General features: G+C 52.5%; 1 protein-coding gene across 4 annotated transcripts in view; it reads left to right on the forward strand.

The window, feature by feature from the left end:
* SPTBN4 (spectrin beta, non-erythrocytic 4) overlaps positions 1-26,910 on the forward strand; it is a 78,765-nt gene that overhangs the window by 42,460 nt on the left and 9,395 nt on the right. For all 4 annotated transcript variants that reach the window (XR_015244873.1, XM_086689804.1, XM_086689805.1 and 1 more), the window contains 10 exons: positions 2,643-2,733; positions 6,174-6,320; positions 7,546-7,809; positions 17,921-18,145; positions 19,135-19,224; positions 21,813-22,091; positions 22,184-22,314; positions 23,202-23,406; positions 23,795-24,175; positions 25,305-25,549. Coding sequence is in view for 3 of the 4 variants with exons in the window: in XM_086689804.1 (XP_086545930.1) it covers positions 2,643-2,733; positions 6,174-6,320; positions 7,546-7,809; positions 17,921-18,145; positions 19,135-19,224; positions 21,813-22,091; positions 22,184-22,314; positions 23,202-23,406; positions 23,795-24,175; positions 25,305-25,549 (2,058 nt within the window). In the remaining variant the exon portion in view is untranslated. The remainder of the gene's footprint in view (positions 1-2,642; positions 2,734-6,173; positions 6,321-7,545; positions 7,810-17,920; positions 18,146-19,134; positions 19,225-21,812; positions 22,092-22,183; positions 22,315-23,201; positions 23,407-23,794; positions 24,176-25,304; positions 25,550-26,910) is intronic.

Here is a 26,910-nt window from a genome sequence, read left to right on the forward strand (position 1 = left end):
TGATCTGGTGCTCCCAGCACCAGGCCTGGACCCACCCTTCCTTTACCCCACACTTCTTGAGTACCTGCTGTATGCCAGGCTCTGCAGAACGAAGAGGAGGATCCTGGTGGACTGCTCATTCTCTGATTCCCTCTTCCTTCCTTCCTTTTCTGTCATTAATTGCTCCATTCATTCTATCATGTATTCAGCGGACTCAGGTACCGAGTCCATACTCTGTTTCAGGCCCTGCGTGGGGCAATGCTGGGCGTGCAGCCGTGACCAGGATAGCACATGACTCCTGCCCTCACAGAGCTCACATGCTTTCTTACAAGGATGGCCCAGAATGGTCGAGACTGGGATGGGAGAAATGCAGGGGGTTGTGGGAGCCCCAGGGTGATGTCTGCCCTAGGCTTGTGCTGGGTGAGGCTGGGAAACACAGCAGGAACTGAGACAGTTCTAATCCCTGCCTCCCTCACCCCTAGGTCACTGACAGTTGCCTAGGGACAGATTTCCCACCCTGTGGAAGTTATTCTAAAACATCCATTTGCTAGGGTTTGGGGGGAGGGCTTTCCACACCCATACGGGGGACAGAACCAGTGCAGAGCTGTGAGCTGGGGGCCCTGACGTCAGACAGGGTCAGATGCTAGCCCCTGCTTTACCCCTCAACCTGTGAGATTCAGGGTGAGTCGTTTAGTCCCTCCATGTGCCTCGCATCACCTGGAACCTGGCCCAGTCCTGTGTGTGAAGTGTTCTCATGATCTGCATGTTGCACTTGAGAGGCTTGGTTAGGGGAATGGACTTGCCTAAGGTCACAGCCAGGATGTGACCCAGCCGGGATATGAAGGATGTGAACGCTGCTGTTTTCTCTCCCTCCCTCCCAGAAAGGAGGGATTTTCCTTGTTCCTAGAACTGATGCTAGGCAAGTTGGCTGGTGAAGGCCTGGAGGGATTATTTCAGTTCAATTTCAGAGGCATTTCCCATTTTCTGGCTCTTGAGCTGAGCCCCGGGCAGGAGGGAATCAGTACTTGGCTTGTTTGTCTCTGCCTTGTCTGGTTCCTCTGTCCAGCTCTACGCCGGGTTCCCTGTAGTTTTCTCTCACAAGCTTTGCCTCTTTGCCTCCATCTATCTGTATATCTCTGTGTCTCTGTTTCCTTCTGTGTCTCTCCCTGTTTTTCTCTACTTGCATCTGCATCTCTCTGACTCTATTCTCTTCTGCCTCCCTCTCTTTTTCATACACTTTACCTTTGTTTTTGTCATCTCTCTTTCTCTCTGCCTTCATTCATTCATGCATGCATGCATTCATTCATTCATTCATTCATTCAAGAAATATATATCAAGCACCTAAGGTGTGCCAGGCTCTTTTTCTAGGCATCGAGGATACATCTGTGACCAAAACAGACAAAAATTCCTGCTCTCACGGAATGACATTCTAGTGGGGGAGATGTCATATGTATATGTAACATATACAGTGTATTAGATAGTGCTAAGTTGGAGAGAGAACGTTAAAGAAGAAAGCCAGGAAGTGTTGGAGGGTGATCAAGAAGGGCCTTGCTAAGAAGGTGGTATTTAAGTAGATGTTGAGGGGAAGAGCGTTCTGGGCAGAGGGAACAGCCAATGCCAAGGCCCTGAGGTAGGAGCGGCTTGTTTAAGGCAAAGGAAAATGGGATGTCCCCAGTCCCCCTCCACCGGGACTCTTGGGCACTTTGTACTGTGGGCAGGAGGCCAGGCTGCCTGGGGCTGCGGTCCTGGCTGGCTCCGGGGTGGTGGGGCTTGGGTCCAGCCCTGCCAGTTCACTCAGGCCAAAAGTCTGGCCCTGCTTGCCAGTGTACCTGCCCACCCTCTCTTCCCATGCCCCACTCTCTTCCCTGTCTCCAACTCTGTTGCACCCTCCTTTCTGGCCAGCTGTGTCTTTTACTGCTATCGTCTTGCCACTTCTCTGCCTTTCCCGGTTGTCCCTGCCCCGACTCTCTCTATCACTTTCACTCCCTTTGCCTCCTTCTCTCCCTCTCCTTGTCTACTGCTGTTGGTCTCTCTGCCTCTCTGGCACTTCCCTGCTGCATTTCTTTACTTGTCTTTCCTTATTTTTTTCTCTTCCTGGGTTTCTTTGTCTTTATCTGTGGGTCTCTGTCAATCACTTCCTCTTAAGGTCTGTTTCTAGTCTTGTGTCTGTGTTTATCTCTCTCTGTAGGCCTCTGCACCTCTCTCTCTCTCTCCCTGAATCTGTGTTCCCCTCCTAATCTCTTGCTCTCTAGGTGTCTCTTGATCTCTAAGTTGCTATCTCTCCATATCTCTTACTCTGTCTGCAGGTTTCTTATCTCTCTCTCTCTCTCTCTCTGGGCTTGTGTCTGTCTCTCTGTCCCTCTTTCTTTATAAGTGTCTGTATGTCTTTCCAGATGTCTGTCTGTCTCCGTCTCTCTCTCTCTCTCTCTCTTGCTCTCTCACTCTCCCTCTGCCCCTCTCCAGTTTGTCCCTGGTTCTGCCCTCATTGACGTTTCTTTGCCTCTCCCCCATCCCCGCCTTACTCTCTCCTCTTCCTCGCTCTTACATATGCTCCGGGTTCCTAGCCCTGCCAAGCCTGATGCCCTCACAGCCCTACAGCCAGTGCCCCCCCCGCCCCCCCCCCCAATTTAGGCATGCCCCAGCCCCTCTCTCCCCATCCCCAGGAGCCAAGAAAACCAACTACGGGCGCAGCAATGGATGCAGAAGCTACACGACCAACTTGGGCTGCAGCACTTCCTCCGAGACTGCCATGAGGTAGGAACTCCAGCTGTGCTGGGCACAGTGACTTCTTTCCTAGGGAGGGGAAGTGCTCCTGGGCTTGAGGCGCTATGGGGGCGGGGACGCCCCGTCTAAGTGGGTCGCGGAGCGACGTTCACTTGGAGCCGCCAGGAGGCGCACGGATTCCAGCCTCAGTGCGCAAGCTCCGCGGCTCCCGCCTCCTTTCCCGTGGAGAAGGAGGGAGGGGCCCTGGGCGCCCCTGGCAACGGCGCGCGTTCGCGCCTACGGGTCCCGCGGGGACGCGCGGTGATCTCACCTTTCTCTCGGGAGATTTGTGAGAAGCGCCTTGCTGGGGAGAGTGGTGGAAGACGCAGGGTCAGGAGCAGGCTTGGGTAGACCAGAGGCCCAGAGCGCAACTTCAGTCAAAAACCAAGCCTTAACCCCTTTAAGAGTGTCCAGCAATCAAGCTCTTTTCCTTTAGAGATGATCTACACATCTGTAAGGATCTCCCCAAATCAGAGATGGTCCAGGTCTCCTTCCCCATTAGAGACGGTTCAGGAGACATGCTATCTCCCCTTCCTTCCCCTGCGTTCCATAGAAACTGTTCTAGACCACATTAGAGATGGCCGGGTAAACATTTTCCTAACCCCAGAGATGATCCTGGTCTCAGCCATCTACCCAGGATCATTGCCCCCTGCTCCTTAATGATCCAGTACCCAAGTTCCTCCCAAACAAGGATGGTTCAGGAACTATTTCCCAATTCCTCCTATTAAAGATGGTTTGACACCCTCCGTGGTGAACCCCATGGGAGATTGTTGTCCCCACATATGAAATGGACAAGGGCCTCCATACCTCCCACCCCCACATAACTCAAGCTCATTAGAGATGGGTCTGGGACACAAGCCCACTAGAGATGGGTCTAGGAACCCCCTGTCCTCCTCCTTCCCAATGGGGATTATTCTGGCAGTCTATCTTATAAGTCCTGGCAGAACATCTTATAAGAGATGTTCCAGGACTCCTCCCATATCCTCTATCTGTATTTCTGAGATAGCCAGGAATCTGAGTGCTTTCTCATTCGATATGGTTCAAGAGCCCACCCCACCCCCACCCCATACTTCACATGGCGGAGGTAGCCCAGGCCCCAGGTCCCCCCTCCAGCCATTCGATTAGGTCCAGGAACTCCTCCTCCCTCTTGTGAGATTGTTCTGGACCAAGTAGCTAGCAATAATCTGAGATGGCGCAGAACCCTCCCCTCACCCCCCAAGCTTTAGAGAGGTGGTGAATCCTCCTCCACCCCACAACTGAGGCCCGGCAAGGAGGCGGGCACGGAGGCAGGCAGGGGGCGCGCGCGGGCGGGCGCGCTGCCGCGGCGCGGGGGCGGGAGCGGGGGCGCGCATCCGCTAGAGTCTCAGCCGTCACCACCGCTGCCACCGCCGTCGCAGTGGAGGGGCGAGAGCCCGCCCGCCGCAGGAACGCTCCTCCGCCAACGCCGCCGCCACTTCAGGTCCCCGGGGCGCCCAGGGGAGGGGGCTGACGCGCGTCCCCGCCGAGGCGTTCGGGGGAGGGGGCTTGGGCGCGTGCTCGCCCGCCGAGGCCTCGGGAGGGAGGGGCGCGGGCGGCGCGGGGGCGGGTCGGACCCGCGCAGGGACCCCAGCCCTGGGGAGGGGCAGGGATGCTGGGAGCTGTCCGCGGTGCTGGTGCGGGCGGGACTGAGGGGCCGGGTCCCCAGGGAGGGAAGCGAAAGAGGGGGGACTTCTAAGGCTACTCCGGAGGTAGTCTGGATTTGCTCTGGGGCTTAAGGAGGTCTCATCCTCTCTAGGGAGCTCTCCTCTGGGTAATGGGGGATTTGACGTTTGCCCTGGGGCTGGGGGTTCTCAGCCTTTTGAGAGGTTTCTTCCTTGGTTCTTGCGCGATCTGTATTAGCCTTAGATGATTGATGGGAGCAAATCACTTTTGCGAGGGTCGGCTTTGGACGATGAGGGTCTTGGATTTGTTCTGGGTTTGGGGGCTCTGATTTTGAGGGCCATTTCCTTGGTTGTTTGGGACTCTAGCTTTGCCCTCGGTGATGGGGGTCAGTCACTTTCGGGGGACTTTACCTTGATGACGAAGTACCATCTCCTTTAGGGGCTTTGCCTTCCCTGGGAGCTGTGCCTGCCATTGGCAAACTCTTCACTGTGTGTTGGAAACCTGTGAATTGAGTTGGGGGGTTCAGCATTTGACTTGGCTCTAGTGTGTGTGTATGACGGAGTCTGAAGCTGACCAGGACCCCTAGGGAGCACATGCTCAGGGGACACAGGGTGGGGTTTGGCCGGCTCAGGATTTGTCCTTGGCTATGACTGCGATTGTGCATTTGCCTCTCAGACCAGCTAGAGTCTGTTTTTTTTTTTTTTTTTCCAGGAGGGAAGAGGAGGATCTTGTGACTGGGGGAGGGGGGAGAAAAAGGGGGAGGAGCAAAATGTTCCAGGTGCCAGGTTTGGCCATGAGTGGGTAGGGAGATTCCGGCTTGGGGGATAAGTCTTATTTTGGGGGGGGGGGGGTGTCGCTCAGAAAGCAGCCTTGTGATTGGTCCACCTGCTGAGGGGGTTCTATTCTGTGCTTGCATTTTAGATGACTGGTCTTGGTGGGGGGTGGGGAGTAGAACTGGCTTTAGTTTGGGAAGGGGGTTGGCTTAGGAAGCTTCTATCCGATCCTGTTGAGGAGTCTGGGACTATATTTTGGGGTAGGCTCATTCGTGGAGCCAGAGAAGGCAGCCCTGTTGCTTACTTTTGAGAGTTTGGCTTTGGCTAGGGGCTGCAACTAGTCATCCCAGGGCTGAATGTGGAAAGTCCTGTGGGCTTATTAGGGAAGCTGGAGCTGGGTTGTGGGGGATGGGTTTACCCCAGATTGGAGGGCTCGTTTGGGGAGAAGTAGACTTGGATCTAGCTGGGAAGATGTTTAAGGGTTCATCTGGCCATATTGGGAGGTTAGGGCTAGATACAGGCTTCATTTGATACCCTTGGGAATGGGTTGGGAATCTTCGAACTGGTCCTTATTGGAGGTGGCTAAGACTGAATCGAAGGGTCAAAGTGTTACTATTGGGAAGATGGTAGGGGAAGATGGGCTAAACGGGAAGTTAGCTAAATTAGGTGGAGGTCTAGTTTTGGAGGGTTGATTGGTCCTGGATGCGAGAAGGCTGACTGGCCCAGGAGCCATGCCTTTGGGGGCTTATGAGGAGTTGAGAAGGGCTGCCCTGAGGACAGGGCAGCTAAGACGTTGGGAATTCTGTGGGTGCCCATCTATCCTCACCCCTTAAGAAAGAGCTTGAGCTGTGCCCACCCTTCAACAAAGACCTCACCTGCAAAGGTTCTTCCATCCCTTCCTCCCTCCCTCCCCCTAAATCTAGCAGCCTGGGCTTTGAATCTGGAACCTTCTGGAGGGGGTAGGGTGCTGTGCCAGGTTGGGGGAATCGGCTGAGCCCCTCCCCCTGTCCTGCACAGCTGGATGGCTGGATCCATGAGAAGATGCTAATGGCGCGCGATGGCACACGGGAAGACGGCCACAAGCTGCATAAGAGATGGCTCCGGCACCAGGCGTTCATGGCCGAGTTGGCTCAGAATAAGGAGTGGCTGGAGAAGATCGAGAGGGTGAGGACGTAGAAAGTGCCTCTGCACGTGCCAGGTGCTGGAGGCCTCCAGGGAACCCACATCTCGGTTCCTGCGCCCTCCACTGCTGCCCTGCCCACCCACACATCTCTGAACCACTTCAGATCATTTCCACATCTGCTCCTAGCAATGTGGCCTTGCGGAATTCATGTAACCTCTTTGAGCTTCAGTTTTCCCATCTGTAAAATGGCTAGCATCTCTTCTGCGTGGTGCCCTTACTTTCCTGGTTGTTAAGTATTTTAACTCCCCCACCAGGTTTTCTCTCACTCCATTCGGAGCTCCTAAGATGGATGTTCAGGTACAAAGTCTACAGCAGTCCTGGGAAGCCCAAACGTGAACTTTGGATTCCTACAACCCTGGGCTCTAATTGTGTCTACGCCTCTTACCAGCTATGCACCTTGGGGAATTGTGCTAACCTCTTTGAGCCTGTTTGCTCTGCTTGAAAATTAAGGAAATAATAAATATTGCTACTTCCCTGGACTCTTGTGCATGTAAAGTCCTTAATACAAGGCCAGGCACCTAGGAGCTTAATTGCTACGGTATTGTTATTTTTCATATGTGATATAACATATGTAGCTCTAGGCCACCAAGGAGCTTGACTTCGGTCTTGGAGGAACCCAGCCTCAACCCTCAAACTGATCCCTACTCTTGCTGGTCCCCTAGACCTACAGCCCTCAATACCCCCTCTCCTGTGACTCAAAGGGGACACCCAAGTCAGCCTTGAATACTTAAATGGCCATTGATGCCTCACAACTGGTGGCACGGGGCAAAGCTACTCTTTGAGTTTAATGGAAGTCCATTCTCTCTGCTTCTTTTGCTCTTCCTCTATTTCTCTTCTGTCTCTATCTCTCTCACGTATCTGTCTTTCTTATGGCCCTCTTCCCGTGTTTCTGACTTTATGTGCATGTCTCTGTGTCCACCACTCTATGTCTGTCTGTCTCTCCCTGTCTTCCTCCCATGTCTTTGTTTGTGTCTCTCTGTCTGTCTCTTGCCTCATCTTTCTTCCCACATCTTGGTTCCTTCCATCTCTGGGCCTGTCTCTGTATCCACCCCTCATGTCTCTGTCTCTTTGTGTGTCCCCAACTCTTTGCCCCTGTCTCTCTCTCTCCACATCTCTCCCTGTGTCCCATTGCCCCCATATTTCTCTGTCCCTCCTCACCATCCTCTCCCTCCCTCTCACTTCTTGTCGCCTGCCTATCTGGGACAGGAGGGCCAACAACTGATGCAGGAGAAGCCAGAGCTGGCGGCCTCAGTGCGGAAGAAGCTGGGTGAGATCCGGCAGTGCTGGGCCGAGCTGGAGAGCACCACCCAGGCCAAGGCAAGACAGCTCTTTGAGGCCAGCAAGGCCGACCAGTTGGTGCAGAGCTTCGTGGAGCTGGACAAGAAGCTCCTTCACATGGAAAGCCAGCTGCAAGACGTGGATCCTGGTGGGGACCTAGCCACCGTCAACAGCCAGCTCAAGAAGCTACAGGTATGGCCTGGCTGACCCAGACAGGGACTCCCTGTGCCATGGGGTGATGGGAATCAGGGTCAGACTCCACTCAAGGTGTTTTACACAGAGGGATTCAATACAGAGATTTATTTCAAATGTGTTAGGAGGGTTGGAAGAACAGAAGGAGAATACTGAGGAAACCCAGTCAATAGTAACTGTTGGAGGTAGCCACCACCTGGAGGGCCTGGGGTACAAAGGGGAGAAGAAGAATTCAGAACCAAGAAGCAGTAGTTAGATAGTCAGCGCACTGACGGTTTCACAGGACCCTGATGCCTGTTTCCTGGATAGAGAAACCAAGGCCCAGAGGTAGGGGAATGGCTCTGCACAGAGAAAGAATGACATTCATGGAGAGCCTCCTCTATCAGTCTCTGTGCCAAGCTCTCCCTCTTTCCAGCAACCTGTTACGATCCCCCATTTTACCAATGGGGAAAGTGAGGCACAGAAGGCAAGCACCTGGCCCAGGGACACACAGCTAGCCAGTGACTCCCTAGGACACAGAGAGGGCTCAGGGAACAGACACAGTGTCTGCCTTATCTCCGCTTCTAGCTGGCAGCTGGCCAGCGGTCAGTATCTGACCATTTGACATGAATGGCTGGTGGTGCGAATGTGGGCGTCACTTTGCACCCTCTCAAGATGTGACAGCTCCTGCCTTTATGTGCCAGGAACTATGCCTGACCATGACCCATGGGAAACTGAGCCTCCAGGAGGTGAACTTACTGGCCCAGGGTAGCAAGTGAAGAGCCTGGATTCAAATCCAGGACACCCTTGATTTTTCACTGCTCCTTTAATATATCTTCTGCATAGTTATGCTCCTAAAGGGCTTGGCATAGGGTCTGGCAAAAAAACAAAAACCCAAAAAACAAAAAAATAAAAACAAAAAACCAAGCTGACTAATAATAAAAGCATGATACTAATTACCATCTATTCATTCATCCATGCAGCGAATCTTTATTGAGCACCAACCGTATGCCAGGTGCTCTTCTAGGTGCCAGAATACAGCAGTGGGCAAAACTGACCAAAAACCATGGCCTTCCTGGGGCTCTCGTTCTAGTGGGGAGACAGGCAAAGGAGCAGAGAGACAAATAGATCTGAATCTGATACCAGTGATGTCATTGCTGTATACACAGCAGCGGCTCTCAAATGGCTCGGTCTCCAGGACACCTTTACACTCTTAGAAATCATGGAGATCCCCCAAGAGCTTTTGTTCAGGTGCATTATGCCTATTGATATTTACTGTACTAAAAATTAAACCTGAGAAATACTTCCATTTTTGATTCACATACAAACAGCAATAAGAAATCAATCACATGTCAAGCCCAAAGGGTTCTTTTGTGAAGAATATATTTTCCAAGACAAAAAAACAAAAACGAAAAAAACACTGGAAGATTGGCACTGTTTTCAGTGCTGCAACTCTTTCCCGTCTGGCTTGATAGAAGATTCTCACCTTTGCTTCTGCCAGCATTTGGTTACAATGGCATGGGTCATATGGTCCCTGCAGAACCACACTATATTCTTGGAAGGGAATGGGTGTGATAAAGGCAAAAAACACCTTAGCACTCTTATAAAATAGTTGTAACCTTGCACACCCCTTGAAAAGGTGTTGGGGGGTGTCATGAGCTCTTAAGAAACGAGGATCTGTGACTGTCAGGGTCCCAGACAGAAGCAGAAAGCATGCCCCACCGAGGATAACTTGAGGAAATTCAGTGCTCTGCTGTCGCTGTCTTGAAATTCTTCATAATATTTGAACAAGGGGCCCTGCGTTTTCATTTTGCTCTGGGCCCCACAAATTTTGTAGCTAGTCCTGAGCCCAGCCCATCTGGAAGCCGGAAGGCAGGGGGGCCGATTGAGGCCGTCTGCACGGGTCAGGCCCCTGGGGCACAGAGCAGGGTGGAGAAGCTTAGACTGGGGGTCAGGAGGGGCGAAAGAAGACAGCTAGTGCAGGGGAAACTATTACTAGCGTTGTTAATGGTCTTACTGCTATTGCTAATTCCTCCCTGGCAGCACATTGCGGTGGGTAAAGGCACAGACCTAGGAATCAGGCGGGTCTGGGTTTGAATGATAACACTGCGTCTTACCAGCCATACGATGTTAGGCAAGTGGCTTTGCCTCCAGCTCCACACCTCAGGTCCTGCTCTGCGTGATGGGAAACACCATCATGCTAAGTCACTCGTTGGCAGCGGGACCGCGGGAGGCAGTGGGGCACCATGGGCGAGGTCATGGTTGTGGGAGCCTAGCTGCCTGGGGTCAAGCCCTGGCTCTCTCATTTGCAAACCGATTGACCTGGAAATTACTTCACTTTTTGTGTCTCAGTCTCTTCGTCAGTAAAATGGGCACAATGATAATACCTCACGTGGACGTAGCGAAGATTCAAAGATGTAATTTATGGAGTTGTTTCAGTATTTGTTTACAGGTTTTTAAGTTTTTGTTTTAATTGTCTTCAACCAGATGGAGCGTATCATCACTATAGTGTGCTCAAAGTTAGTTGGTAGTTATTTCCTGGCCTTCGGTGTTGTTGCTATTTATGCAAAACAGTTATTTCCTTTGTTTTCCATTTGGGGTATCCCTCCCACTCATTTTGCATTTTATTTTATTTATTTGAAATGTTTATTTATTTTTGAGAGAGAGGGAGACAGATCTAAAGCAGGCTCTGCACCCATAGCAGCGAGCTCAGTGGGGGGCTAGAACTCACAAACTTCAAGATCATGACCTGAGCCGAAGTCAGACGCTTAACCAACTGAGCCACCCAGGCGCCCCTCATTTTGCTTTATAAAAGTGTGTTTTGGGTGGGGGGGGTGCCTGGGTGGCTCAGTCAGTTAAGCGTCCGATTCTTGATTTCAGCTCAGGTCATGATCTCATGGTTCATGAGTTCAAGCCCTAATCGGGCTCTGCGCTGAAAGTGGGGAGCCTGCTTGGGATTCTCTCTCTCTCCCTCTCTCTCTCTCTGCCCCTCCCCTGCTCACATGCATGTGCTCACTCTCTCTCTTTCTCAAAATAAATAAACTTCTCTTAAAAATGTGTTTTGGGGGACGCCTGGGTGGCGCAGTCGGTTAAGCGTCCGACTTCAGCCAGGTCACGATCTCGCGGTCCGTGAGTTCGAGCCCCGCGTCAGGCTCTGGGCTGATGGCTCAGAGCCTGGAGCCTGTTTCCGATTCTGTGTCTCCCTCTCTCTCTGCCCCTCCCCCGTTCATGCTCTGTCTCTCTCTGTCCCAAAAATAAATAAACATTGAAAAAAAAAATTTTTTAAAAAATGTGTTTTGGGGGACGCCTGGGTGGCACAGTAGGTTGGGCATCCGACTCGATCTCAGCTCAGGTCTTGATCTCAGGGTCATGGGGTCAAGCCCCGTGTTGGACTCTGTGCTGTGTGTGTGAAGCCTACTTTAAAAAAAGTGTATTTTGGGGGGTGACATATGAAACGTTAACATAGTGCCAAAGGTTAGAGCTATCTTCAGGATACGTGATCTTGCCAAATAGCTTGCCTGAGGCGTGCTGCCAATTAATGCTCTCTCCCCAACAGCGAACGGGAGTTCCTGTTTCCGCCCATACTCGCCCACACCTGGTGTTGTCACTTTTTAGGTTTTTCCCAGTCTGATGGTTGGGTGTTTGCATTTGTATTTTCTCCCGTGACTGGTGAGCTTGAACATCCCTGTCTTTCTTTTGGCCATTTAGGTTTTGGAGGGAGGATTTGGGGCCTCCTACTCTTCCCTCCCCAAGGAAGGAAACATTTGTTCAAGCATTTGTTCCAGGGAGAGGCTGAGGCCCGGCAGAGACAAGGGTCTGGCCAGGATCACACAGAGATGGGAGTCGGGGCAGGCCCCAGAACGGGACTTTCCCCAGCAGAGGGAGCCCGAGGCGGCGGGGAGTGACTCAGTAGGCCGCGGCCCCCAGATGGAGCCCAGCTGGGCCTCTGGAGCTGCCGCTGGGGAGGGGAGGGGCTGCCCAAGGCCCCGCTGTCCCCTGGGGCCGCCTGAGAGCTCAGACACTGGGCACACGCAGGAGGGCGGGCGGCCGCCATCCAGCCGGCACATTTCCTGGCTGCCGCACCCCTCAGGCCCCGGGGCCAGGCAGGGCTGGAGCGGGCTGGCTCAGGCAGAGGGGGTGTGGATGTGTGAGTGGTCTGCCCTCTCGGCCTCTCTCTGGGCCTGTCTCTCGGCCCTGCTCCCCCAGTTCCTCTGTGTGGAAACTCTGGGAGTTTCTGTCTCCCATCGTCGTGTCTCTCTTTATTTCCCTTACTCTCTCATTCTGTTCTCTTTTTCTTTCAGTTCTCCATCTCTCCCTTGATCTCTCCTGATCCCTGTGTCCTCCTGTGTCCTCCCCCATCCCCCCTCCCCAGCTGCTGCCGCCGGCTTCCTGGGAGCCCACCTGAGGCGTAGGCCACGTGACCCAGAGTCCTCTCTCAGAGCCTCCTGCCCAACTGTGCTTCCAGGCCCAGGGACCAGATGGTGGAGTCCCAAGCCCCCACTTGCCAGGTCCTCAAGGGCCTGACCAGCTGGTCTGGCTCAGCCACGGGCTCCTGCCTGGGGAGGGGGGTGGTTGGTCTCCTGCCATCTGAGGGGGACGGTTAGGGTTAGGGGAAAATGCACTGGAGGATTTGCAGCTGCTAGGCTGAGTCTCTGGGGACTCCTTACCACCCACCCCACCCCTGCACACACACACACACACACACACACACACACACACACACACACACACACACACACCCCGCGCCAAGTAAGGCTCTTTCTCTGGCCAAGGAAACACCCCTCCCCCCCAAGCATTCTTTGTCACATTTCTTCATGAACTCAGCATGGCCTAGGGGGAGAGTCTGATACAGGAGCTGCACATCCAGGGTTTGAGGCCCCATTCCACTACTGTGTGACCCAGGGCAAGTGACCCCACCTTTCTGAGCCTCAATTATTATTTTTTTTAATGTTTATTTATTCTTGAGAGAGAGAGAGACAGACAGACAGAATGTGAGAGGGGTAGGGGCAGAGAGAGAAGGAGGCACAGAATCCAAAGCAGGCCTGAGCCAGAGTCAGACGCTTAACCACTGAGCCACCCAGGCACCCCTAATTTTTAAAATTCTTAATTTTTATTATTTTTTATTTTTATTAAATTTTTTTAATGTTTAGTTTTTGAGAGAGAGAGCTCAAGCGGGGAAGGGCAGAGAGAGAGGGAGAGAGAATCCCCAAGCAGGCCCTGCACTGTCAGCACAGAGCCCGATGAGGGGCTTAAACCCACAAACTGTGAGATCGTGACCTGAGCTGAAATCAAGAGTCGGATGCTTAACCAACTGAGTCACCCAGGAGCCCCTCATTCTTAATTTTTCATACTGCCCAGCTAAGAGAAGCAGAACAGCTTAGTGACTAGTCCAACAAACAAAGTTAGCACACGTTTACAGAGACCTTACTCTGTGCCAGGCACAGGGCCAGGCACTGGGATCCAGCTGTGAATGAAGCAAACATCCCCGTCTTCCTGACCTCCTGTGCTGTGAAGATTACATAAATTAATCCTGGCCAAGCGCTTAGAGCAGCTCCTGTCAGGGGGCAGGCATCAGGATGTGTTACCTATGATTGCTGTGATGGTAAGAAGTATAATGTGAAAAGTAAAAAGGCTTCCTTCCCCTCCGCCTCCCCCCATGCAGTCTCGGTCTCCAGGGACGAGACCCTTGACACAGAGATGGACCATACTGAAGCTTGCCCTTTTCACCTGACAAAACACCCTGGGTGTCCTCTCTTGTCAAAGAATATATGGATCTAGTGTTGGGTGGCTCCACCATCCATCTTTAACCAGCCCTCTGCTGAGAGACCTCTGGGCTGTTTCTAATCTTCTGCTAGTATGAATACCACTGCGAGAGACATCCCCGTCCATACGTATTGAGCCCACGTGCAAACATTTCTGTAGAAAAGAGTCCTCAAGGTCCAATTTCTGGGCCAAAAGGTGTAGGTGTTAAACTTTTTGAGAGAGATTTTGAAAAGGCAGTGGACACACCTCCATGAGACAGCATTCTTCTTCCCAAGTGGTCATCATCAAGCTTTCTCATCTCTGCTAATCTGAGAAGTAAAAGATACTCTTTTTTTTAAAGTTATTTATTTTGAGAGAGAGAGAGAGAGAGAGAGAGCGAGTGAGCAGGTGCACATGCATGAGTGGGGGAGGGACAGAGAGAGAGAGAGAGAGAGAGAGAGAATCCCAGGGAGGCTCCACAGTCAGTACAGAGCCCAATGCAGGATCTCAGGAACTTGAGATCGTGACCTGAGCCGAAATCGAGTCAGACCCTTAATCAACTGAGCCTCCCAGAGGCCCCTGAAAGACGCTTATGGTTATTATTTATTTTTTTTTTTAAAGGCATAGGGTCCAGTTGTTTTTGTTGTTTTTTTTATTTTTTTTTTCAACGTTTATTTATTTTTGAGACAGAGAGAGACAGAGCATGAACGGGGGAGGGGCAGAGAGAGAGGGAGACACAGAATCGGAAACAGGCTCCAGGCTCTGAGCCATCAGCCCAGAGCCCGACGCGGGGCTCGAACTCACGGACCGCGAGATCGTGACCTGGCTGAAGTCGGACGCTTAACCGACTGCGCCACCCAGGCGCCCCTGGTTATTATTTTTGCACACACACGAGAGAGAGCATGAGTAGGGGAGGGGCAGAGAGAGAGGGAGACCCAGAATCCTAAGCAGGCTCCAGGCTCTGAGCTGTCAGCAAAGAGCCTGACACGGGGCTCGAACCCATGAACCGTGAGATCATGACCCGAGCCGAAGTCGGACGTTTAACTGACTGAGCCACCCAGGCGCCCGTGCCTTATGGTTATTTTAATCTGCATTTCCCTTAACATTGAAGGAGGCTACACATCTTTCTGTGTGTTTAATGACCAACTGTCCTTCTGTAACCTTTGCTCACATTTACAGGGAAGGATTCACATTAAATGAGTGTTCAAAATATGTGGCATTCTTGCAGAAGTAGAAAAGTGTCAGTCCTGTAATTATCCCATCTCAGTTCACACAGCCGCTTGGTGGGCAGGTTATGGAGGGGTTTTGATCTAGTGGAGAACTAGAATTTGTAACCTTAACATTTCAGATTATATGTGTTTCCAGAATTCGAATGCATTTTGATTTTCTACACATTGCTGCAGTGATTTTCTTAGTGAAAAGGGTTTTGGAGTGACTATTTTACTTTGATTTCTGCAGCATGTAATTATGCCTTTTGAAATTTCTTTTGGATGGTTTTGACTTGTTACAACGTTTGATTTTTATCCATTTTTATGACTCCTACAGATTGTTAACTGTATCAGCTGGGACTCAAGGGTGCAGTTCATAGAACTTCAAACCACATTGACTTGGGCTAAAGGGGAGGTTCTTGGCTCACCTAGCTGAAAAATCCAGCGGGTATGCAGCTGTAGGCATGGCTGGATCAGTTACTCAAATTATGTCCTGGGCAATCTGTCTCTTTTTCTGGGACCTGCTTTCTTCTGTGTTGGCCTCCTTGTCCGGGAGTCTGTTCCTTCCTGGTGGCACCTTGGCCCCCAGCACCCCGGGCATATGTTCTAACAGCTAAGGGACCCCATGGGAAGGAGAGCACCTGCCTGAGCTCACTTGCTTTTCCCGCAAAAGTGGGAAGAGTTTTCATTGGCTGATCTTAGGTCACATGCCATCTGTTACCCAATCCCTGTTGCCAGGATGGTTGGTTTCAGTGTTCTGATTGGCTAAGTTGGGTCATGTGGCCACCCTTGGAGCTCAAGGTTCTTTTAGTCCCTCAGGAAGCTCAGGTCTGAGAGCAGGATTTGAGGTGCTGCAGAGGAAAGGGTGAATGGTGGGCTGGCAAAATCAACAGTTCTGCATTACCGAACTTTGGAACAAAAAGTCTTCACTTGATTCTTGGGTCTTGAGTATTGAGTTGCAGTCATTTGCTCTAATCTGTTACCACTTAATTTCATTATTGTTTTGCTTTCTTTTATGGCTTTCCCCCATCTGTTTAGAGTCACACAAGTAATAAATTAACATATTCTTTTGGTAAAAGATCTTACTAACCTAGAAGTCTTCAGTAAGACGTAAAGTCTCCCTTAACCATGCCTCTCATTCCTGCACCCAAAGGAAACCTCAGTTATGATTTGCTGTGCATCCTCCTGGACCTCTTTCTGTGCACTCATTCACTACCTGCATGGATTTTTACTGTTTTTAATTTTTTAATGCTTAAAGTTTTTAATAATTATATTTTACGGCTCAGACATCAAAAGCTGTACAAAAAATCCTATGCAACAAGTCTCTCCTTCACCCCTGCCCCATTCATGGAGTTCTTGTCTCCCCAATAGGTACCATCTGTGATTAATTTCTTGTTTATTCCAAGGAATCGTTATGCATGTGCAACCCGCGACAAATGTAATATATTCAAATGTGTGTTCTAAGTTGCTTTTTTCTGTTAACAGTAAATCTTGACCATTATTCCATACTGATGTGGATTTGTTTAACCATTTCATCATTCTTGATGGGCATCGTGTTTGTTTCTGATTTTTTCCCATTATAAACTCTGCTACGATGTGATCCTTGGACCAACAGCTACAATGAACATCCTGGGACAAACATCTTTGTGCACATGTGCCAGTATTTCTTTAGTTACATTCCTAGAAGGGCAAGTGCAAATGCTGGGTCAAAACGTATGCACATTTTTTTTTTTTTTTTTTTTTTTTTTTTACATTTTGATAGGACTTGCCAAATTGCCTTCCAAAAAGGCTCTACTAATTTGCACCACCACCGACCGACAGTGGCTGAGTGTGCCTGACCGTCCCTCTGCATCTTCGCCAATACTAGATATTATTCTCCCCTTACATGTTTGCCAATCTGGTGAATAGGGAAAGATACTTTGTTTTAAATTGTATTTTCCTGCTGATTAGTGAGACTGGGCATCTTTTCGGGTGCTTAGTCTGTCTTCTGTGTTTGCCTTTTCACTGGGAGAAGTGCCTGTTCACATTGGGCCAGCCTTTGTCTTTGGCATTGAACAAATCCCAACTGAAGACCCTCTACATGGCAGACACTGTTCTAGGTGCTCAGGAATACACAGGCCAATTGACACAAACCCTGCCCTCATGAAGCTCCCATTCTAGAAGCCGGAGACCGATAAAAAAAAAAAAAACCCTCAAATAAAGACAGAATTATCTGATGGTGGTAAGTGGAGACAAAGGAAGCAGGGAGAAGGGGAATTCTCTGACTGTCAAAGAAACTAGCTCCTTGTTCTAATATGTGTTAAATATTTTTTTCAGGTGGTCACTTGCCTTCCAACTACATTTAGAAATTTTGGTTGATGCAAAAGTATTTTATGTGGCCAAATTTATAAATCTTTCCCTTTATGATTTTTTTTTTTTTTTTTTTTTTTTTTTTTTTTTTTTTGCTTGGAAAGATTTTCTCCATCCTAAGATTATAAAAGCATTTGCCCAGGTTTTCTTCTCTGCCTTATGGATTTACTTATTCCATTTAAGTCTTTAATCCATCTGGAATTGTTTTCAGCACAAAGAGCAAGGAAGGGATCCAGCTAAACTGGTTAGCCAGTTGGCCCATGACCACTCATTGAATAATCCATCTTTTCTTTGGAGATTTGAAATGGCATCTATAAAATGTATGAATTCTCCAGTGTATTTGGGTCTGCTTTTGCACTTTCTGTCTACCCCTATGGCATACCAGCCATTTAAATCACTATAATGTTGTATTTATGATGTTTGGAAAGGTTGGCTCTTTTGGACAAGTTACCTAACTTCTCTGGGCCTCAGTTTCCACCTCTGTAAAGTAGGGTGGAAATTTGAAGGGTTGTTCTGACAATTAACGAATTAGTGGGCCGCTTTAGTCCAGGGGGGCAGGTAAGCCTCTTTGAGAAAATAATGTTTGAACTGAAATCTGATTGACAAGGCAGAGCATGCCTGGTAGGGGGAATAGCAAAGGCAAAGGCCCTGAGGCAGGAACTTGTTTAATGTGTGGCAGCATCAGTGAGGAGGGTAGCGCTTCTGGAGGGCAAGGGCCCAGTGAAATGGTGCCTCGTGGTGACGGGTTTGGCCGTCACCATGAAGGTCCTGGAGAGCCGCAGCAGGATGGGGAGGGAGGGTGGAGCCCGTTGTCTCTGCCCCTGTCCCCACAGTCGATGGAGTCGCAGGTGGAGGAGTGGTACCGCGAGGTGGGAGAGTTGCAGGCGCAGACCGCGGCGCTGCCCCTGGAGCCGGCCAGCAAGGAGCTGGTGGGCGAGCGGCAGAACGCGGTGGGCGAGCGCCTGGTGCGCCTGCTCGAGCCCTTGCAGGAGCGCCGCCGCCTGCTGCTCGCCTCCAAGGAGCTGCACCAGGTGGCGCACGACCTCGACGACGAGCTGGTGAGGACCGGCACGGGCACGGGGCGGGACCGGGGTAACCGGGAGGTGAGGGTTGCGCGGATGGGGCGGGTTAGGAGGCCACAGGCGAGCCGGCGAGCCAGCGGGGGAGTGGAGGTTGGGAGTGGGGGCGAGGCCGTGGGACCTTGGCGAGTTCAAGGGCGGAGCTGACTGGGAGACCTACCGACTGACACCGCGCTAGACCCAGTCACTCAATCCTTCCCTTACTCATTCACTCGTTCACTTATCCACGCATTCATTCACCTTTTCCACCCTCACTTACTCTCATTCCTTGATTTATTCATGAAGCCATTTAGTTGTTCACTGACTCATCCTTTATTCCTTCCCTCGCTGATTTATTACTATCCATTTATTCGCTCGCCCCTCATTCATTCATTTTCGCACTTAGTCACTCACTTCCTCATTTGCTCATTCGTTCATTTACTCACGCATTTGCTCATTCACTTGATCATTATGGGCCCAGCTCTGGGCTTGGATGATAATGCAGTCACGGGGGTGACCAAGACGGACCCCATTCCTGCCCATAGAGGGCTCAAGAGTCCAAGGTGGGGGGGGGGGGGCGGCGGGGAGACAGAGCTCTCTCCAGACAGTGACAATCCAGGATGATTAGGGCTGTTATGAGGAAGTTAGGAGGCAGCTGGCCAAGGTCCAGAGTCAGGGAGGGTTTCCTAGAGGAGGGGATGTCTGAGTGGAGACAGGAAGGAAGAGTCCCAGTGAGCCCACTGAGGGAGCAGGAAGGGAATTCCAGGAAGCAAGACGTGCCTGTGCAGAGGACAGAGGTAAGCACGAACCTGGCTTGAGTGCATGCAGAGAGCAAAGCAGAGCATGTCAAGAGAAGGGGCCAAAGATGTGACCAAGACTCTTCGGTGAGGAAGGGCCTTAGATACTGTGCCGGTGGCTTCCAGTTGAATTGGGATGCAGGGGTCCTTGGGTGCATTCTCCCCTTGACCTGCTCCCTGTATCCTCCCCAGGCATGGGTCCAGGAGCGACTGCCACTGGCCATGCAGACCGAGCGAGGCAGTGGTTTGCAGGCTGTCCAACAGTACATCAAAAAGAACCAGGTGAGCAGAGCCAGGGTGAGGGTGTGGGTTAGGACACATCTGGATATGAGAGAAAACAGGTCCAAGTGGTTAAGGCCCCAAAAAGGAAATTCGCTGGCTCTTGTGATGGGGAAGACTGTGATGGACAGCAGGTATAGATGCATCCAGGTACTTCCGTGATGTCACGAATCTCTCAACGCGGTGTGAGTGTGGGTGTGTGGGTGTATGTTTCTGTGGTAGCTTTGTTCTCAGGGCCAGCTCTTCTCCCCTGGTAGCGAAAGACCTCCAGCAGATTCAAGTGTACATCCCACCAGTAAAACTGGAGAGGATTTCTCTCTCTCAATATTTTCAGCAATAGTCCCAGGGATAAACTCTCCCTGGCCGAGCTTGAGTCCCATCCCCATCCCCGAACTAATCATGGTGGCCAGGGATTTGACTGCTCTGTTGGCCTGGTCTGGACTCAGGGCCCACTCTTGGAACCTGCAGGTGGAGTCAGCCTTAATCACCCGGGCTGAGATTGAGGCAAGGGGGTTCCTCAAAGGAAAGCCGGGGTCCCATGAGTAACAGTGAGAAGCATGGCTGTTGGGCAAGGACAAAGAAAAACAACAGTAGATGAGAACCCAAACCACCCACAGGGAGAAAGGACGAGATAATCAGTGGGAGAGCGCTGACTCCCCAGCTGATCAAGGTGGGGGTGCTTTTGAGCCCCAAAGAGCTCTCTGGATCTCTGTTCACTTCTCCGGGCCTTAGTTCCACATCTAAATTTTCAAATCACTTAGCCGAAGCACTCTTCAGTGAAAGCAACTCAGTCAAAGCCTAGTGTAAGACACATAAAAGAGGAATACTACGACCACCGATAATAATTACACATGGATTAAAAGACTTACTGTGTGCCAGGTGCCGTCCTAGGGGGGTATGTTGGTTGTTTGATTTAATCCCCACAGTAACCCTATGGGCTATTCTCATTACCCCCTTTACCAAAGACTATGAGTTGGGAGAATGGGCACCGAGAGATGGAGGGGAGGTGGGTTTACAAATTATTCTCAAAAGTTTGTGACCACGCTGCACAGATGGAGGGTTTTTTTAGATTTCGTTCTTCTTCTTCTTCTTTTTAAGTTTATTTATTTTGAGAGAGAGAGAGAGAGAGAGAGAGGGAGCTCATGAGCAGGGGAGGGGCAGGGAGAAGGGAGGGGAGAGACAAGCCCAAGCAGGTTCCGCTTAGCATGGAGCCTGACTCTGGGCTCGATCCCACAACCACGAGATTACGGCCCGAGCTGACATCAAGAGTTGGACACTTGGGGCGCCTGGGTGGCTCAGTCAGTTAAGCAGCCGACTTCGGCTCAGGTCATGATCTCACGGTCCGTGAGTTCAAGTCCCGTGTCGGGCTCTGTGCTGACAGCTCAGAGCCTGGAGCCTGTTTCAGATTCTGTGTCTCCCTCTCTCTGACCCTCCCCCATTCATGCTCTGTCTCTCTCTGTCTCAAAAATAAATAAACGTTAAAATATATATATATATATATATATATATATATATATATATATATACTCTCTAAAAAAAAAAAAAGAGTTGGACACTTAGCCAACTGAGCCACCCAGGCGCCCCAGCTTTCGTGTCTCTGTTTCGATGAACACACTCTTGGCCATTGACAGTGTTGAGGACAAGCATAACTGGTCTGTCCTTTTCACGGTTGAGGCAAGCAGTCAAGTGCACTTCGTCCTTAACGCTGGGAGAGCTCAGCTGTGCGTGCACAAGAGTGCTGGACACTCAGGAGCTGTTGGACGAGTGATAGCAGTTGGTACTGATTGAGCACCTACTGCATACCAGGCACAGTTCTGAGTGCGCCATAGTAACAACCCCACAAGGTGGATGTTAGGGCCACCACCAGCCATGTGCAGTTGGCAAGTTCCTCAACACCACCCGCCCCCCCACCCTGCCGTGCCTCGGCTTCCCCATCTGTAAAGTGAGATAGAACGAAGTCAGACTCCTGGGGCTGCCATGAGGACCAGATGAGCTGCTACATCGTGCAGAGCGCTTGCTTGGCAAAGTGCCTGACAGCCAGGTAGCAGGCGCTCAGTGTCCACAAGTATTATCTCTGTTTGCAACTTGAGGAAACTGAGGCACAGAAGCCAAGGAGGGCACACGGCAAGTGCAGAGCTGCTTGAGGGGGAACCTTGGAGGGTGATGGAAGTGTTCCACATCCTGCCCTGGGTACACGGTGTACCCACGTGTAAAAAGATTTGCACACTTCACTGCCCGTGAGTTAGACAGCCACTGCCCCTAAGCAACCTGATTCGCAGCCTGTTTCAACCATTAGAGGGTATCTGACACCACCAGGCGGCTTGGTTGAGAGCACAGTCTCTGGGGCCAGCGTCCTGTGCTCAAGTCCTCTCACCCCCCTTACTAATTGCTTGTTTTCCCATCTGCAACATGGGGGTGTGAGTGAGCGAGTTACAGCAAACTGCTTCCGTGGTACCTGCCGCAAGGTGGAGGGCTATCTGCGGGGCGGGGAGGGGGGGGGGGTTCTGATGCCCTCCGTGGGCTGTGCGCACGCGGTCCTGCCGGGCCTCGGAAAGCCCCTCTCCACCCACACCCCCACCTCCCGCCCCCAGGGCCTGCGACGGGAGATCCAGGCGCACGGGCCGCGGCTGGAGGAGGTGCTGGAGCGCGCGGGCACGCTGGCCTCGCTGCGTAGCCCGGAGGCGGAGGCCGTGCGCCGAGGTCAGGAGCAGCTGCAGGGCGCCTGGGCCGGCCTGCGGGAGGCGGCGGAGCGGCGGCAGCAGGTGCTGGACGCCGCCTTCCAGGTGGAGCAGTACTACTTCGACGTGGCGGAGGTGGAGGCGTGGCTGGGCGAGCAGGAGCTGCTCATGATGAGTGAGGACAAGGGCAAGGTGCGCCCGGGCTGGGGGGTGCGGGGGACCTGGGGGCTCTGGAGCCCGGGGCCGGCCGCTGCCGCCTCATCGCGGGCGCCGTGTGCCCCCAGGACGAACAGAGCACCCTGCAGCTGCTCAAGAAGCACCTGCAGCTGGAGCAGGGCGTGGAGAACTACGAGGAAAGCATCGCGCAGCTGTCGCGCCAGTGCCGGGCGCTATTGGAGATGGGGCACCCGGACAGGTGGGCGGTCGGGGGCGGGGGGGGGGGGGGATTGGGGTCAGGCGGGGGCGGAGCCAGTTCTTAAGGAATGGCCCAGCAGGATCTGAAGCTTCGCTGGTGGAAATTGGGACACGGTCCCAAATTGGACATTGGGGTGGGAGGGGCCCTCACTGCCCCGAGCTGGAGCCCTCGGATTTCAGCACGTGGTTGGGGCCCCGGATGGAGGGCCAGTGCCCAGGGATGGTTGAGAGGGTGGGGCCAGGGGTACTGGGATTTGAGTGTAGGGATGCGAGGTGATGCCTCAGACTGAGGAGAGAAGGAAGAGCTCAAGACAGGGAAGGGCCTTCTTTCCACCCAGTGTCTGGGAAGTGTCCAGAAGGACAGAAAACCCTGGAGTGCTGTGATTGGGTGTAGCCTGAGACCTCCTGGGTGGCCAGGTGTATGGCCTCCCTAAGGTCAGGAGTAGGGGCCATCTCTGGGAGGCCTGGACGAGGGTTGGGACCTGAGAGGGGGCCCAGGGTTAGACCTCTGCCCTCCTGAGCCAGGAGATGGACTGGAGGTGAGGTGCCTTGGCTGGGGACCCAAGTAGGGAGTCGGGAGTCCCGCCTGGGTCACTGGAGGGGCAGGGGGTGGGACCACAGAGAAGATGGGGGGAGGGGAGAGGGGCAGTGAGCTTGTCAAGCTTAGGGAAGCGGTTTCCCCTGAGCGCTGAGATGCAAGTATTGGGTTCGCTGAATCCGAGTCTTGCAGAAAACAGAAGCTCCCGCGAAGGAGTCCGAGCAGGTGCTACTGTGGCCGAAGGTTCAGAGGAAACACAGCCCTGCCCTGAGAGGGGGGTGGCAGGGGGTCACAGCTCTGTCCTGAAGTCTCGGGGGGCTCCATCCCTGCCCCTCCGTGTCCCCCATCAGCGAGCAGATCAGCCGTCGGCAGTCTCAGGTGGACCGCCTGTATGTGGCACTCAAGGAGCTGGGCGAAGAGCGCAGGGTGAGCCTGGAGCAGCAGTACTGGCTGTACCAGCTCAGCCGCCAGGTGGACGAGCTCGAGCACTGGATCGCGGAGAAGGAGGTGGTGGCCGGCTCCCCTGAGCTTGGCCAGGACTTTGAGCACGTCACGGTGAGCACCACCAGTCATAACATTAATACCCGCAGCGACCGCGTATGCTCCTAAGGTTCTCTGGGCCTCAGCTTCCCCAGCTCGAATCCGAGGATGATCATAGCACCCACCTCTTGGCTCTTTTGTGAGCCCCAAGAATTTACCAGAATGTAAGGCACTTAGGACAATACCCAGCAAACACGGTGCCCAAGATGGCGTCAGTTACTGTCATCGGATTATTTTTCTTGCTGCTGTTATTGCTACAGAGCAAGTGCTCGATGAGCATTCGATCTTGCTTTTTCTCGTGACCGTCATCATCATCGTTACTATTATTACTCTTACACGGTACAAGGGGTGGAGGGGGCTTGTGTGTAAAGGGCCTTGGCCCATGCTGTGTTCCTGGTGGCAGGTGCTGCAAGAGAAATTCTCCGAGTTCGCCAGTGAGACGGGCACGGCAGGGCGGGAGCGGCTGGCGGCCGTGAACCAGATGGTGGATGAGCTGATTGAGTGCGGCCACACGGCGGCGGCCACCATGGCTGAGTGGAAGGACGGGCTGAACGAGGCCTGGGCCGAGCTGCTGGAGCTTATGGGCACAAGGGCTCAGCTGCTGGCCGCCTCTCGGGAGCTGCATAAGTTCTTCAGCGATGCCCGAGAGCTTCAGGGTCAGATCGAGGAGAAGCGGAGGCGACTGCCCCGTCTGACCGCCCCACCTGAGCCAAGACCCAGCGCCAGCTCCATGCAGCGGACCCTGCGGGCCTTTGAGCATGACCTGCAGCTCCTCGTGTCCCAGGTGGGGCGCCGGTGGCCAAGAGGGGAGGTGGGAGGGCCTGGACAGCGTGGCCAAGGCATGTTGGGCTGCAGAGCAGGCGAAAGTCAGGCTGTAGAACAGATCGACATTAGACAGTAGAACAGATGAAAACAGACCACAGAACATGGAGAAGCCAGATGATGGGGCAGGCAGAAAACCGCCTGATTGCTTGGTGCGTAGAACTCAGGCAGTGTTGGGGGAGAGGTGGTACAGAATGTCTGATAGAAATCAGACAGTTTCTCCAGTGGCAGGGGTTCTCCTAGAAACTGTGAAGGGAATCTTTTCCAAATCCACATGGAGAGCCTGAAGGAAATTTCAGAGGGTTAAGAGAAATTTGGCTCTGGGGCAGATAGAAATTTGATAGGTCTCGGATGGTATCCTATGATTTTCCTGCAAGAACTTTGATGGGAGTGGGTTTCATGGAAATGACAATGGAGCTGTTAGACTGTCAGACTGTTAGAAATCAAGCAGAGAGACTGACAGTGATTAGGCAGTGGATCTGATAGAAATATGGTGGTCACTCCAAAAGAAGTTAGGCGGCTGAACCAATAGGGAGTGAGTGGCCGGTCTGGTGAACTCACATGGCAGAGCCGATAGAAATTGAGTAGGAGACCCAATAGTAACTGAATAACCATTCTGAAGGAACTTGGGCGGTAGGTAGTGAGTCTGAAAAAGAAAAAAAAAAACTGAGTGAAGAAAAAAATGGACAGTATGTCTACTCAACATCAGGGTGGAAAGAGGTTTCCTGAAGGAAATCAGATCGGTCTGTACTGAGGTAGAGGCAGACCCAGTGGAAGTAGAGCTCTCAGACCAAAAGAAATCAGGCAGCGGACTGAAAGAAACCTGGTCATAGGTCCAAAAGCAGTCAGAACGCAGGTGAGTCAATGACAGGCAGCAGACGTGAGTGAAACATGGTATGGGTCTAAAAAGCAATCAGAAAGTGGGCAACCCAAACAGAAATCAGGCAGCGGATAAGGGGGAGACCCAGTGGTGGGATCACAAGGGTGGCGGCTCATTACACCTGGCCAGCCGAGGCGGGGCGGGGCCTGGATCCGGGGGGCGGGGCCTGGCTCCCGAGGAGGGCCGGCGCTGGACCTGGCATGCCCCGCAGGTACGGCAGCTGCAGGAGGGGGCAGCCCAGCTGCGGACGGTGTACGCGGGTGAGCACGCAGAGGCCATCGCCAGCCGGGAGCAGGAGGTGCTGCAGGGCTGGAAGGAGCTGCTGGCAGCCTGTGAAGACGCCCGCCTGCACGTCAGCTCCACGGCCGACGCGCTGCGATTCCACAGCCAGGCCCGTGACCTGCTCTCCTGGATGGACGGCATCGCCGGCCAGATTGGGGCAGCTGACAAGCCCAGGTGCCCCTCATCCCACCTCGGGCTCCCTACCTGCCTCTGGGCACCACCCCCCTCCCCGCCGCAGCCCATCGGCAGTCCCCTTCCCTGAAGAAATCTCAATACCCAACTGCCAGGCACTGGACGAAATGCTTCATGTGTGCTATGACCCCTTGTCAGGCCTGGCCTTGGCAGCTCAGGGCAACCTCTTGCCTTCCGGCCTTCCCAGTTGCCCACTGCTGCCCTCCCTGTGTCACATCACGGAGTGGGCTGCAGCCAGGATAGGAAAAGCAAGGTGTGGGGCTGCATTTGTGGCTTAACCTAGTGGGTGGAGGGCACTGATTTATTGCTGACTTGACGCTTCAAAGTGAGTGGCCAACAGAAACCCATCCCGCGGTGATGGGGACCCAAGGGCTTTCCATCACTTGGCCCCAGAAGTTGCAGTCGCTGAGGAGGAGAGAAAGATCGCATGGGAGGTTTCAGGGACTAAACCTGCACTCCCATCTGTCAGCCCAGGAGCCCCAACCTGTCTGCGGGGGAGGCTGGGAAATGTAGTTCAGCAGCATGTCCAGAAAGACAGGGATTTGGAGAGTGGTGACTCTGACTTGAGGCCTTGCCTATGTTCATTTACTCAGCAAATATTTCTTGAATGCCTACTGTGCGTGGATGGTTAGCAAGACCAAGCTGCTTCCCTGATGCTGCTTACATTCTGGGCATAGAGGCAGGCAACAAATAAATTAAAAAGCACCTAATATTATTTCAGGTAGTAATAAGTGCTCGGAAGACAAAGCAAGGTAAGGGGATGAGGTGCTAGCTGGCAAGGCCTCTCTGAGGATGTGATGTTTGAATGGAGGCCTAAAGGAAGTGATGGTGAGTTGGGTAAAGTTTGGGGGAAGTGATGGTGAGTTGGGTAAATTTTTTTTTTGGGGGGGGGGAAGAGTTTTCCAGGTGGAAGGATCAGCAAGTGCAAAGACCCCGAGGTAGGTTGTATTTTGAGGAGGAGCTAGACAATCATTACGGTTGGATGGAGTGAGTGGGGGTGGGGGAGAGTAGAGAGTGGTAGGAAATGAGCTGGGAGGGGCAATAGGGCATGGTGAGGAGTTTGCCTTTTTCCCTGAGTTGGGAGCCGTGGGAGACTTCACCGCAGGGGAGTGATGTGATATGAGGTGCATTTGAGAAAGATCACTCCAGATGCCTTGTGGGAAAAAGAGTACAGAGAACAGGGGTAGAAACAGGTGCACCAGCCAGGAGGCTGCTGCTATAATCCAGGTGAGAGATGATGGGGGCTTGGTTCAGTGTGATGGTTGTAGAGATGGGGAGAAGTTATTCATTTTAGAAATTAAAAAAAAATGTTTATTAGGAAAAATGTCAAATGTACACGGAAG

The sequence above is a fragment of the Puma concolor genome, chromosome E2, assembly GCF_028749965.1.
Source record: "Puma concolor isolate L17-30 chromosome E2, mPumCon1.1.hap2, whole genome shotgun sequence".
NCBI lineage: Eukaryota > Metazoa > Chordata > Mammalia > Carnivora > Felidae > Puma > Puma concolor.